Source organism: Coccinella septempunctata, chromosome 2 (genome assembly GCF_907165205.1).
Source record: "Coccinella septempunctata chromosome 2, icCocSept1.1, whole genome shotgun sequence".
Lineage (NCBI taxonomy): Eukaryota > Metazoa > Arthropoda > Insecta > Coleoptera > Coccinellidae > Coccinella > Coccinella septempunctata.
The window spans coordinates 50069742-50084534 of NC_058190.1; the positions used below are offsets into that span (position 1 = coordinate 50069742).

Consider the following 14793-nt stretch of genomic DNA (forward strand, 5'->3'; position numbering starts at 1 on the left):
AGCTGAATCGCGTTTCATCAGAAAATTCATTACATCCTAACAGGGGCGGTTTCTACCCATCATCTGCAGTACCACCAAGTTTTTTCCTAGCAAAATGAGTATTTTTTCTGTTAACAGTGAAAAAACTGCGTCGACATCATCTTCAAAATCTTCTGTGTGTGGACGCATATTTAGGAGCCCCAGAGTGAAAAATTGATGAAAGAATATGGTCCTTTTTTGATGAGGCATCCACAGTTTTCCAGGAACACCCTGTATAAGAATAATAAGATCGTTGCCGATGAGGCACACGATTTCTGTATCAAATTATCACTTTCCACCTCAAACTTCAAGTATTTCATATACACCTACCTGTCACTTAGCGACAGTCGATAAATTTTTTCACTAATATTTTTTTCTTCATTTCTATCCTACTACTTTTTTTGTGTATTATTACCTCAACTTTTCTACATATTTAAAATAATAATTTTTCGGTTCACCACTTTTACTAATCATCTTCAGCTACTGGAAATAAGTGAAATGCTTACGTTTTGCAATCTCAAAATTTACGAACATCCAGAATAATCCCAAATATCCCCTCTAATGGGCACAAAAACAACAGAATAATAGAATATTGTGATTGATTATCTAAATAATAATATTTATTTACAGCATAAAAATTCAAAAATTAATTTACAATAGGATCTAACTAAAACTACAATTACATGGGAATAAATTTAAATTATTATCAATTAAATAACGTATTATATGATACACTTTTACTACAAAGGAGGGTAGAATTTATAAATAAATAACATTTATACATTCCTTACAACTATGTATATATTATTTCCAACAATACGGTACAGAATACCAAATCAATCATTCTGGTTGAAATTTCAAATCACCAAATTGAGAATTAATTGACTAAAAACAATACTGATAAAAAATTAACATGAAGAAATGAGAGAATATTTCCTACAGCTCAAATCACGCTCGATTTGCCAATCCAAAAATACAATTATCACAAGAAATTATTATTTCAGGCGTACTGATTTTTTTTTTGAAGTTGCACTACTAAGTACTAACGAAAAATTACTAAAATATTTCAGAATAGGTCCTGCTGTAAAAATGCTTAGTTTTGAATAAATACAAAATGATCAAACCGAATATGATTAATGGAAAAATATTGAATTTTCAAAAATAATCGCAAATTCTAAAATGCAATAATAAATGTTTGCAATATGGGTATTTTCCTTATTTATTCTAAATAGCCTTTTGGAGGATACATTCAACTGTTCTTACATTAAACATTCTGATAGGTAGTTTTTCTTTACGAGAATATTTAGATTTCAACATTATGAGGGATCTGGAATAAGAACTGTAATACTACACTAGGATTAATATAGCAAATAGACAAACACTAATTTATATTCTTTTTAAAATCTTTCTGTGCCTTTTAAAATGCAAAAATTATAACTCTCAACAGTCGATAAATATTTCAAGGATCATAAGACTTCAATAGTTTTACAAAGCTATTATCTCCATTTATGCAGAGAATGCAGTCGTTACTACATAAGAATAGATGGTAAAATGTATCTTCATCAAATATAGAAAGTAGCTCTAATATATTGAACGATTATATCAACTTAATAAAGAAAGCAATTGAAAATACAATTTAATACCATCATAAAGATTGTCCGTTTATCAATTTAATTCCATTTGATTCTTTTCCACGGAAAAATCATAATAAATGTGGAAATAAGATACATTTTCCATTTATAAGATATATATTGAGGCACATTGAATGAAACTAAAATGTTTAAGGCTATTTATCATATATCAGACGATTTGGCTAACTCTTTAATTTACATGAACTAAGAAAAAATAATTTGTGTTCATCAAATTATTGTCACTCAGATGTATAAAATTAAAAATTACCTCTTACATTATTATTGCAAATACCCAACAACCTTGCAATTGACAAATTGACTAAAAATGACTAGATCACTATCATCGTTCTTGATACAATTCCGAAATCAATTATTGTGAAGATAAATACAACTAATATTAAAACAATCATAACCCAATCGCAGATTCAAATGATGGTGTTGATAAAATCCAGATAAAGAAAATTGACTTATACCAAAATCGGAAAAGTTTGAAACCGTCATGATTAGAAACTTAAAAAATAGAATCGAGTTAGAGAACACTATAGATTTGCCATGCGTCGACACCTTTCTTTCCTTCTAGTTCAGTAGTCAAGCCTATGGTGAATCAACTCTAAGGGTTATTGCTTCATATACACCCCAACAGTAGCGATGTCAAAAACAAAGTTGTTAAAGGAGATAAAATTTGATACATATTGATACAATACATTTACATAGAAATTCTAGAATATTACGGTGCACTTTTAAGTTGAATATCGTAGAATGGAATCAACACCAGAAGAAGAAGAGAATAACATCAACATTGAAGGCCACAAAGACAAGTTGGCGACCTAAACCTTATATATTGAACCGCGTTTCCGAACCGTCTGCCAGCATCAGTGTAACTGTTCTATTGTTGATCCATATCAACCTGGCCAGTCTCATCGGGTTCAACCTTGAAACGTCAGCGATGGGAGCGGTACTGTAAGACTTCACACACCTGGTCTGCGATTGGCCCAAACCGAACATACCTAGGAGAATTGATTAGTGGATTTTCTGTTCGATACTTCCCTCTTGCAAATATCATTTATACCTCTGTACTCTCCAAATAACCAGCAATGTGTTATTTCTATCATTATTCTACCTTGAATAATTATCTCAACTCACCTTCTATCTGTTGATGTAGATCATGTCATAAACGCAATGTTCAGTTGATATTGAATACCAACCATTCGAATCGATCATACAAGACTGAACGAAGAAAGCTCAATATTCTTCACAAATATTTGAATGAACATTTTCATTTAGGTTTACTCTACAACCACATCTCTTTGAAGACGAAGATTAAATAGAAGAATGAACACTCTTTGGTGCAATACAAGGGCTGCTTTTTACGTATTGAGAAAAGAAAGAACTAACAATCATAAATTTTATGAAAAATATTTTCATAACATTCTCTTTAAGATTCATACATATTTGCAATGCGACTGAACCACCGTTTGGCTGAGAAACAATAGTTTCTTAATTATATTTTCCATTTTCCGTGAGCTTTCCAACGAGCTCACACATGGTATATGTTTCCATTTGAAAAACAGAAGATTGGATGGGGTTGCAGCTAAGGGGTTGAAGGAGAGGTGTTGCCAGTTCTCAATACATAAATTGCAGTCCTCGTATCCGGTCTTCTTGGGCATATAAAACACCCTGTTCCCCACAAGACAATAGCAAGGAGTTTCATTCAGTTATAAAGACCAAAAGGTATATAATCGTTTAATACCATCCGCTTCAACTCTCCGCCATGACGTCTATCATCAAAACGTCAAATTATCAAAGCTAACTGATTAATTTTATTTTGGGCATGATAAGTTCAGGTGAACAATATAAGTTTACCGAATAGTCACAAGTTTTTTCCATTATTGCGTTCTGCTATTCTAGTTATGAAAAATGTTAACAGATATATGTGAAACCATAACCAATGAACCATAAACTTGGACTAGATGTTCAAACTGTTATATAAAAGCAAATTTCTTATGTAAGTACGAAAAATTTCGATATCCTGCAGAACTTGGACAATTTATTCTACTTATTATATCAAGTATTAAAATCTGTATTAGAAATTGGCTATATCTTTTTCAGTAAAATAATCATGAGAGTAAGATATCACTTAACGATTTGTCACCTCATCAACGAGATGATACCTTTGAAAGAAAAAGTTAATGTATTATTTTCATGACTTTCGGCAAGTTTTTATTAATCATAATTAACACGATTAAGGATTTGGATGAGAGATATGGTTTTTTCCTTAATCCATGAAATAAAAGTAGCAAGTGAATTGTGTTTTGGCGAAGTACTTAGTCCGTTGTGTTTGAAAAAAAAATCCGAAAATTAAGGTTAGGAATCCCACTTCTACGACTACCTCTAAAAAATTCCAAGGATGTGTTGATGACAGCCTTTAAACTTTCCATAACCTCATATAGTTCCACACCAAAGCGTTAATCACAAATGATAAACTCGAGTCGCTGCATATACAGGGTGTAAGAAAAGAGTTTGGCCATTGGAAGATTCGAATTTCAGAGAAACGTACGTCATAAAAAACGGACCTTTATCGGAACAAATATCAAAAACTGAATGAAATAGTTTCGTCAAAATAAAAGAGAATAAATGCCAAGTTATACCTGGTTTGAGAATAAATCAATAACAAAATCTAGGTATAACAATATCACAAAAATGTTAAAGAAAATAAAACAACACAGAAATGTTTAGGACAATATAAAATGAAGCATTAATCTCTAGATGACGCTAAGGAAACAGAAGTGACAAATGAGATTCACACTCGTATAACACAAGGAGACAAAACTCAACAACGAAACCCATTTTCAAGACTAACAAACGATCATTACAATATATGCCCTGAAGAAAAAAGAATCTGTGTTTGAATCAGATAAAAAGTTTTCAATCCATTGATTGCATTTTGAGAGTTCAAGATTCTTCTTCCAACAGGACCACAAGGATTTTTTCTCAATACTTCAGAACTCGACATAGTGTGTGGACTATCAGTAGTGCACCTCTTACACCCTGTATAGAATGTGATGATGCAATAGCATAGGCAAAAGCGATTTATATGTTATATATGCTACCTACGTATATTGCAGCTTTTTTCATTGATATGATTTTCGCTTTCGTCATGATTTTCGTCCTGCTCAACTCTTGTACAACCACAGAAACTCAAAGAAAACCCTACTTTCGGACAGGTGCAAGAACCACAGTGTATATGGATCTTTCTACATCTTAAAATTACTGGAAGAGGCAAGTGTCAACGCAAAAGAAAATAAAAAAAAATAGAAGTGGGCCAGAAAAAGGAAAAGTTTTCATTTTTACAGGATCAAAACAAATACGAGATACTCGAAAAAACTGAAGCATTATTCTTAAGCAAACCATAAGGAAGTCGTAATAAAAATTGTGCAAAAATAAAAAATTCCCGGTTTTCGACCCACACAAACCGTAGTTGAGCTACTCACCTGTGCTAGTTTGCCAGAAGCATAGTTTGTTTTCACCGCAAGAGTAACTGACCAAAAATTTGCCATCGGGACTGAAGGCAGCAGCAGTAACTGGAGTCGAGTGTGCGTTGATGGAAGTGGTCTTATTGTGACGCAGTTCGTAGAGGGTCAGTGTACCGTTATTAGAACCAACTGAAAATAGAGCCAACGTAAGACGTGGCTCACTATGAAGTATCCAGGAATACTTACCAGCTATTCTTCGAGTTGTAAGGCAATGTGAAACTTGCGTAAATCTACATATTGCGGGAAATACGTCTTGTAAACTCTTATTTTTGAGTTGACTTTGGTCTAAGCAGTGCAATATGATATCCATTAACTGAAAAAATGTGGCATATAGTTTTGTTCGATTTGAAGAAGAGTGGTTTTCCAATAATAGTTTTCCCTTATATTATGAAACTTATCTTTTATCATATCGATTTCATTCATACCTTTATCAACAAGAAAATAATTGCTAAACTAAGCCAAAAGAGCTTGAAATGTTGAAAGTTGATATGAAAGGAAATCCTGAAATATCTAATGAGAAGATTGTCTAAGCTTAACCTTCAAAACATTACTAAACAATACTAAATATGCATATTGAGGCTTTAGGGCCGGAAACTAATTGAATAATATAATTTTTAGCCGTTTTTTGAGAATTGAAGGAGCAATAAACCCAAGGTTCCATTATTCATTTCATAACGCTACCGCCCTTCTCTACAGATTATTGAAATGGTCCAAAAAGAAACCTTTTATTGAAAAACCTTGGATACCTTCCACTGTAGCTACTGAAATAATTGATTGATCATGAATGAAGAAGAAGAAATTAAAATTATAACCAAGCACAGAAAAGAAGATTTTTAAGAAGTTACAAGCCCGAAAGAGTTCGTATAGTCCACTTTCTTCACTTGAAACTAAATTCTATGTGGTGAATGGTACACCACGATTTTTCCAAATAGAAATGGTAAGTGGGATGGAATTGGCAAAAGTTCAACTACGTGTTAATTGAATCTACAGAATCGACTAGTAGTAAATGAGTAATTAAAGTTCTGCATAATGTATTACCAACACCATCCACCGGTTTAACTGATCGATGGGATCGAAGTTACACCGCTCTGTGTCCTGAAATATTCAAGAAAATGTCAATTAAGCCGCTAGTCCATCGGAAACTGATGCAGCTATTACCGTCTGAAAATTCATTAGGACGAAAATGAGAGGAGAAATAATGACAAGAGCTGCAGCAGAGTATGAATTCTAGGTATCGGAGATGAACTACCTTGGTCTCGGAAAAACTCACCTCTACTAATAGATCGGTCATTTCGTTCTGCATTTTTTCTATCAATAACTCAACTCCTCTCAAAATCTCCGGTTTGGCTTTGTGCAAGACGTTATTGTTTATGGTTATGTTCAATGCTTGTGCATTCTGCTGCATGGCGTTGTAGCGGGCCACTTCTTTCGCCATTGTTGTTATGAATGCGGCGGGCCTGTCAAAAATACACTTCGTCATTCAAAAAATGAAAATTTGAACATTCCTGAAATAACTAAGTCTTGCCGAACTGATGCATATCTACAGAGGATAGTTGTAGACTGTAGTGAACAACTATTTCTGTCATCATTATGACATCTGCTCTTTCAATTCCTACCTTGCTGTTGCAATAAGAGTCAAGGCATGTCTAGCTGTCCTGCAGGAATCCGCTTGAGGAGTTAATGGTAAACCATAAGTCATACTAGGGACCAGCCTGTCAGCTTCAGAACAGAGTTCTAATAGACCTAGAGGATAAACGATATTTTACAATAATGAACATAAATCACACTTTCGAAACTGAATTAACTGCTCGAAAGTAGGAAAAAACGCAAGAGAGTGGAAAAAATCAATTAATTTCCTCTTGATCTTGAAGCTAATGGTGGGACCTTACCAAGAAGTACTTTACTGATGTCCAAGAAAGGCGCCCAAACCGTGAACCCTCTGCCGATCAAGTCAATGGCTGCTCTCCTCAAGGCCACATACGCTGGGAGTTTGGGAGAGGGAGGAGCAAGTAAGAGATGCGACAGAGCCATGGCCGTTAACCTGGCCAAGTTATTATTCCCAGGACCTGAAAATGCCGTTCGTTAAGATCCACGGAAACTGAGGACCGTCGACCCACACATAACCCAAAATTACCACAGATTACACTCTACCCAGAAACGAAGCAACCATATACCCACAAAGAAAATAAATAGCAAATTTCACCTGGCTGTTTCTTTATACTCCACCTTAGGGACCATCTGCTACCTGGTTGAAAAATTCATCAATGAATAAGCGGCAGATATTAGTGAAACACGCGACATATTCAATTAGTATATGCAAAAAATGTTCAAATCGGAAATATTTCACATATTTGGGAGAAGCAAAAATGAGATATAAACTTAGTTTTTACATCTTTTAGAGATGACACTCGAAGCTGTTAGGGAGAGAGACATGGATATGATATAATAAGGCATAATAAATGCCAGCACAAAACACTAAAAGTGTAATTTCAATTACTGAAAAAAAAATCACGCCAAAAGAATTCATCTCTATTTTCGTGTAAGAGATAGAAAGATTAACTCACCGAATCCTTCAGCACCGCTGCTCTTCCTCCGATCTTCACTATTTCTCTTTTTCGAATTATCAGTGCTGGTAATGTCTTGTCCGAACTCGGCTCCGATCACACCCAACAGAATGATCGCAGTCGAATATTTACGTTTCAGTTCCGTTATATTTGACGGCCTCCTGACTGTCTCGTCCTCCTCGTCGTCCTCCTCCTCCTCCTAAAAAACAGCGAAGAATCATGCCATTTCGTCAAATGCAGCGACGGTGTGCGTGTTACAATATACAGAGCTCTACATATTTGCCACTGGCAACACCTAGATCGACTTACTGCTTCAGTCGGCATGGAATTGGCGGAATTTATATTATTTTGTGTTATAGGTGATGTTATTTGTTGGGTTATAGTATCCGTCGGAGTCGAAAATATCGGTAAATACGGGGACCACGTCTCTATTAGTGCTTTCCTACCCTTGGGACCCATTCTGTAGAATTACAACAATAAATATGAATCGTTGTCGGGATGCGGACATAATTACCTCGACAGTTCGGCCAGGAGGAGGGTTTGAGCTGCCTCTCGCACTTCCACACAGTGGTGCTGCCACCTTTTAGCCATCATCTCTACTTGCGGACGTTTGAAATGTTTCGCACCAGCTTCGACTACTTTATCTGGCAAAAGAACACAATGCAACGTGGATAGCAACGACCATCCTTGTTTTATATGAGCTTGCTGTTGAGTATAAAGCTCTTCGTGTTCTTCGTCGACTTTACTCCAATTAACTCTCGTGGATTGCCTGAAAATCGACGGGAATAGAGGAATATTCCAAATATTTCCTTAATCGTCATACCTATGCATTTTTCTGTTGCGTTCTTGCTCTGGGACAAACGTAGCATTGCTCATAGACATCAAAGTATGACTGAGAGCAATGATAGCTAACAGGTGATTGCTCGTCAGTGTTGTACTCAATTCCCAATGGGTCCTGGCCGTAAATATCCTAGTTAATTGTTCTTGCCTCACCATTTCTGGGGGCAAACAATTTGATAAGGATATTTCGGCTGGTAGAGGCATAGGTTCATTCTCCATCGGTATGCAATTGTGCCAAGTTGGAAGGAAGAGGGACATGTGATTCGCTTTTGATAACACCCCGAAAGATATAGGGATCTAAAAAAATGTGTAAGTTCAAATTCAACAGAATATTTACAGAAGCATTTTTTCCCAACCAATTCACATACTTATACGCAAAACACTTACCAAAGGTCTCAATAGGCCCAGTTTAGCCTGACACACCCGGTCTAGATCACTGTCCAGGCCCCAAGAATGTAATAAAGACAAGAGTAATTGGGCAATTTCCATTCCATGACTAGTTTCGAACGGAAAACTCAATGGTTTATTCGAAGATTGACTGTTGTGATCCCCTCCTTCTAAAAACGAGTTGTCATTCACACAAAATTCATTACAGACTATAAATATGTCGAAATAACGACTCGATATCAAGAAGTTTCTACTGAAAATTCACCTTTATTGTTATCATTTCCTTGTTTCAAGACACTTTCCGCTTTGGCTTGAATTTTCGTTTGCATTTGCTCAGCTCCTTCTTTCATTTTGGCTAATATACCTACGTGAAATCGAATTTAAGAATTTCGAAAATTTTCCATTCATGCCTGTGCAATTATACAAAACTAGAAATAAGATGCTTCCATTCACAAACCAAAGCGATATTGTGAACAAACAGGGGCAGTTATAAAACAAGCTGGTGTGTGGTTCGGGAGATGTAGGTACCTTAACTACATGGATTAAAAATTTCGAAGCTAATGAACACGTGGTATCCAACAGAAAGAGTGCAAGCATTCAGGAAAGTGAATAAATAAAAAAAATACATTATCCTAATTGGTGCAAAACTACATGGAATAAATGTAAAATGCTTTAAAAGGTGCACAAGCATTTTGAGATCGTTTTTGTTTTACCATGTTTGTCTTTTTCCTTTATAATTCTTTCCATATTTTCGGCTTTGTCTTTCACTTTTCCAAAGAAATCTTGGATAAAAAAACACTCAATGAAATAGTGAGAAGAGCTACTATAAATAACTGGCAAACCATTTTCATTTCAATATTTATTCTACACTACTCAAAAATTAAAGTGGATATTCAAGGGAAAACATTACAACAGCCCGCCAATGCTTTGAGGGACATTTGGAAAAACATTCCTCAAACTTTCATTGATGCCCTCATAGTCGCAATGATGGATAGAAAAAGAGCATTACAAAGAGCTGGAGGAGGCCTTACTCAATATTAAAAATTGATTTCAAGCTTTTGTAACAGAAGGAACATTTTTGAAGCCTGTTGACTTCACCAGGTAGCATCTTTATTTTGTTCATTTCTCTACAATGTTGTCACCAATCCTAATACACCAATAGTTTTTCATTTCCCTTCATATACTATTACATGAACGCAAATTATCCACTTAAATTTTTGAGCAGTGTGTATACAAAATATCATTTTCTAGACTCACCAGCAATTTTTTTATGAGCGTCAGGACTAGCGCTTTGGGTTAAAGCTAAAACCTTCATATATTCAGTCTGTGATGTCAACCCAGCAGCTTCCAGACTGCCTGGAGACATCATGGCATACTCTTCACTCAACAATTCAATGATGAGTGCTTCAATATCGAAGAAAAGAATATGGCTCTCGGGATCTGAAAAAATTCAGACCGTGAATCTTTGAAGATATGAAGATTATTCAAAAATACCTTTGGGATTTGTTCTTAAGCCTTGAATTGAAAGAGGGGATGTGTGACTTCTCTGCATATGGGGATCATCGTTATTTATGTGAGCCCCAAGCTGCTGTATTTGGTGTAAGCCTCGTTGTGTTGCATGTCTGATGGCGGATAAGTTTCTATGTCGAAGCCCCCTGCAAAAAGAAATCGTAAAAATAAAATCAGTTCATGTTTACCTCAGTTGATTTAGGTTATATACCTGAAGAAATGAACAGCTGGATTAGCTAGGCCAACATCAGAGGACATATTATGAGCTTCGTTCTCTTCACAAGCATATAGGACCTCTTCAGCTGCAATTCCTATAGATCGAGAAAGTCATTGTAGGTACAACATTTTCTTCTTTTGATTACATAGAATATGGTGAAAAGAGGAAATACTACCTTGGAGAACTCGATCTAGGTGACCCGTCTCCATCTGCCATACATAAACGGTACCATCAGAGCAACCTATGATGATGAAATCATCAAGAGGGCGCCACTTGATAGTAGTAACGGGAAACAGATGTCTAGAGGCTAAACAAACGCACTTTCTTTCAGTCAAACTGAGCAATGTTACTGAATGATCCGATGCGACAGAACAAATGCATTTCTGTATGCGATTCTAGAATTGAAAAAAAAGGTAAGTTTTTCAATTGTAACTTATGTTTGATTATCTTACGCTGCAATTGTTAGGCGGTACCAAAAGCTGGGTGATTTCTCCGGCATGAACGCAAAACCTGTGCAATAATGTGCCGGAGTACAAATCCCATAAACACACTGCGAAGTCGACACCGCCGGATACCAAGAAGTTCTTATCGTATCTGGAATGTTGGCTGTGCGGATAGAGGAGGCAATTCACCCTGCCCCCATGTCCTGATAAGATCTGATGTGGCGGCCAATCTACAATGAATTTATCAGAATGTCTGCTAAGATCATTGCTTTAAGCTTGATAAAATGAAATAAAATGGTTCCTGTCATCTGTCAAAGTCAATCTGTCAACACTATTTTGACAGATAACCTACTTCAAGGTCAAAGAGTTATTGAAACACCTAATCAATAGTAAATTTTTTACAAATACCTTGATAGTTCTGATGATTTCCATGAAGAAGCTGGAGCATAATACTTTGAACAGCTGGCGCAATTATTATAGTACCATCTTCTCTGCCAACAACAAGCCTACATTGTGTTGGCAGATATATACTTGCGGTCAGTTTCACTCCTTGAACAAATCAAAAATAGATTCCTTCAAAAAATTTTCACTTTGACTTACTGTGACCCTCGTGATTTTCTAGCTGGTCCAAAATACCAACAGGCCTGGGACGTACATTCTCCCAGGCCTCTGAAAGACTAGTCATCAAAGAAGCATTCATTTTGACGGGCTGGGGGGGTTTATGGTTTCTTATTTCCGCCAGCTGAGCCTCTGAGATATCGGGAATGTTCCAAGCTAGAATATAACCTTCTGAATCGCCTCTCAGTAGGTATCGGCATTGTTTGTTCTGTTTTTGTGTCATAACGAATCTCATGGCAGGTGGACATGATAAAGTCTGAAAAACGAAGTTCTAAGAATGGAGTTCACCAAGGTTGTAGCTAGAATTTACCTTATTGTCAGGCTGACTGAGCAAACAGTAAAGGAATGGACTGTCACTTTCCGTACTCGGTTTGTGGAAGTTCTTGTTATCAGGGACACTGCTGCAAATTTTAATACCAAGATAACCAAAATATTTCAGACATAAGACGGTTAGAAAGTGAAAATGAAGCTTTGTTCACACAATGCCACAAAGAAGAAAAGATATTTCAAAATAAGAGGAAAAAATTGTCAAGCAAAGGTTTTCATTTCAATTCAAAATACAATCCAACGTTAAGAGAGAAGAATATTGGAAATAGTGTTACAATGTGTTTTGTGAGTGTTTACCTCAGATTTTTCATCCTGAGATTTCTAGAAAATATAAAAAGGATAATGTTTGCGGAAGCAATAAGTGATTAAGAGAGATACTTATAAAGTAAAAGATTTGACGAACAAATTCAGTATCAGAATATCTGCCAAGATATTATTCAAAACCTAGAATTTGAAGAGTAATTTGAACAAGTTCTGTAAGTACTTGACCAAAAATTTTATTTTTTCGGATGATCAACCTAAATAAGAGCAGTAAATTGACGAAAAACATTTCTTCATTAGGTTTTTCTATTTCATAAAATGCTGAAATAGGTAAATTTGCTTTATTCAGATTATTCTGGTGTCATTTTAAATATCAAGAGTTCTAGAAAATGTTTAAGTGAATGTCTTCTCAATTTTCCTCAAACAAAAACATTTAAAAATGATTTTCATTAAAAAAATATCATTTCAGATAAGAATCAATTAATTGTCCATTTTTCAGCTGTAGGTCAAGGTTACAACAATATACACATTCCCAATGTTTACATTGTGAACTAATTGATTCTTGATAAAAGCCCCTGAATATTAGCTCCTGGTAATATTTACACACTGATATAAAATTTTCAAACATAATTCCATGTGACCACATTTGTTTTATTATATAATGTCAACATAAAAAGGACTGATAATTCTAGAGTTTATCAAGGGACAGAAAAGATTTTCCTGAGATAAATAACTTTATCTTTCTTCTTTTTACTTACTTTGCCGGCAACTTGTATAGGTAACCTTTGCCAGCGTCTGATAGCATTATAATTCGATCAATGGCAATAAAATCCCCTGACAGCCACCTCTCTCCTCTAGGAGCCAGATAAGAGCATAAAACACTGAAGTCACCTATAAAACAATCTAACTTTGGAACCATTCTCTAGAGGTAAAGGTAAATGAATGTAATACAAAAATATTACTTCAGTAGTGGGTCGTAGAGGTTGAAATCCCAAGAAAAAGTGCTAATAGCCATGATTTTTTCATTCAAACTGGTTGGACAATTGCCGACATTTAAAAATAATAATAAATTAATAAATAGCTTCTAGATTATAGATGGAGGAATACAAGAAATAGGTAGAATACAAATGTATTTACCTGCATCATAAATTTGCCAATATTTTGTACAGACCACTAAAACAGTTCTTTGGTTATACGCACAACAAACTATGCAGACAGCATTCAGTGGTTTGATTTGTTTACTTTCATTTTCATATATGGGATCTGAATATTTGTTCTCTCCTCCAAGCAAAGTCCAAACTTTTACCATGCCAGTTGTAGTTATCGCAAGCACAACATCGTCTTTTCTTTTAACTGGACGTAAAACCTTCAAATATTTTCATAAGAATTATTTTAAAGAGTCTAGACTAGTCAAAAAATACATACATGTAGTGCACTTATCCAGTCTGGGTTTTGCCTTGATGATAACATAAATAATACCTCTAAATTATAGGGATCCATAACCATAATTTCAGGGTAATATCCATTACAAAATAATCTTACGTCAGCACAGTTGTTCATATGATAGGCCTTAAAAAATTTGTCATTACTAAGAAATTCAAAAAAGGTTTCAATACAAGTCAACCTGCATATTTGTATGAACTTGTGTTAACTTCTTAACTTCACGGCATTTTCCATCGACTAAATCCCATGAACACATTTCTCCAGCTTCTGAACTTGACACAATATAGTTATTATCTTGAACAATTGATGCCTTCGATATACACAGTATAGGGGCTGTATGCCCAACTAGTAAACATCTTGGCGTCATTTGAAGAGTATCTGGATCAACTTGCCTTAAACATACGAAAATAAATACCAATATTTTTGGTTGGAGCATGAAACTCACCATAAACATATTTGACCATCATAACAACCAGTTGCTAAGGTCTTTTGATCATTCGAAAGAAATATACAAGAAATACAGTGTGTTGGGGGGTGTTTACCCCACAAAACCACTGGCACAACAAGACTAGTGCCAGGCATTTTAATTTTCAAAACTAATCTTCTAAAAATACACTAAAGTAGGAAGTTTAGTGAATTCATTTTCAAGCATATCAGACGAAACCTCGACAAATTAGAAAGAATACATAAGTCACATGCTTCAAATTTCCATTAAATTAATAAGTCATTGAATATTTTTATTGTGGAATTTGCATCAGCAATACTCAGCGTGTTTTTGGGTTCCTATTAGGGTCGATCAGTAGTTGTGTCTCAGGAATACTAATGGAGGATTGTATGGGTTTCAGATCTGCCTACCAAAGAAGTGGACGGATTCGATTCAATTTACGATAATGAAATTAAATTGGTCATTACTGAACATTTAGGACACGCCATACTAATCAACTTATCAGCTGTTAAACTTCAAAACTGACGTTCACTTTGACGTTTTGTGAATGTCACGCT

The 14793-nt window shown here is 35.2% G+C and overlaps 1 protein-coding gene across 7 annotated transcripts; it reads right to left on the reverse strand.

The window, feature by feature from the left end:
- Positions 1–600: 600 nt before the first annotated feature.
- Positions 601–14755, reverse strand: LOC123306369 (WD repeat-containing protein 7). 7 transcript variants are annotated; one of them, XM_044888338.1, is made up of 28 exons: positions 14237–14755; positions 13973–14183; positions 13774–13917; positions 13486–13714; positions 13107–13239; positions 12071–12161; positions 11743–12016; positions 11551–11691; positions 11152–11372; positions 10875–11094; positions 10694–10793; positions 10468–10628; positions 10231–10413; positions 9687–9755; positions 9239–9337; positions 8974–9143; positions 8570–8883; positions 8261–8515; positions 8056–8206; positions 7747–7945; positions 7386–7427; positions 7072–7248; positions 6799–6925; positions 6453–6639; positions 5369–5495; positions 5141–5311; positions 4764–4919; positions 601–2656 (listed from the first exon to the last, which is right to left on the reverse strand). In XM_044888338.1, exons 1-28 carry the CDS (start codon positions 14371–14373, stop codon positions 2484–2486), a joined length of 4662 nt encoding a protein of 1553 aa, XP_044744273.1. In that variant the 5' UTR covers positions 14374–14755; the 3' UTR covers positions 601–2483. The 7 variants fall into 7 exon arrangements, with proteins under 7 accessions (XP_044744273.1, XP_044744275.1, XP_044744274.1 ...); XM_044888340.1 differs by lacking the exon at positions 9687–9755; XM_044888339.1 differs by lacking the exon at positions 7386–7427.
- Between the last annotated feature and the right edge of the window lie 38 nt (positions 14756–14793).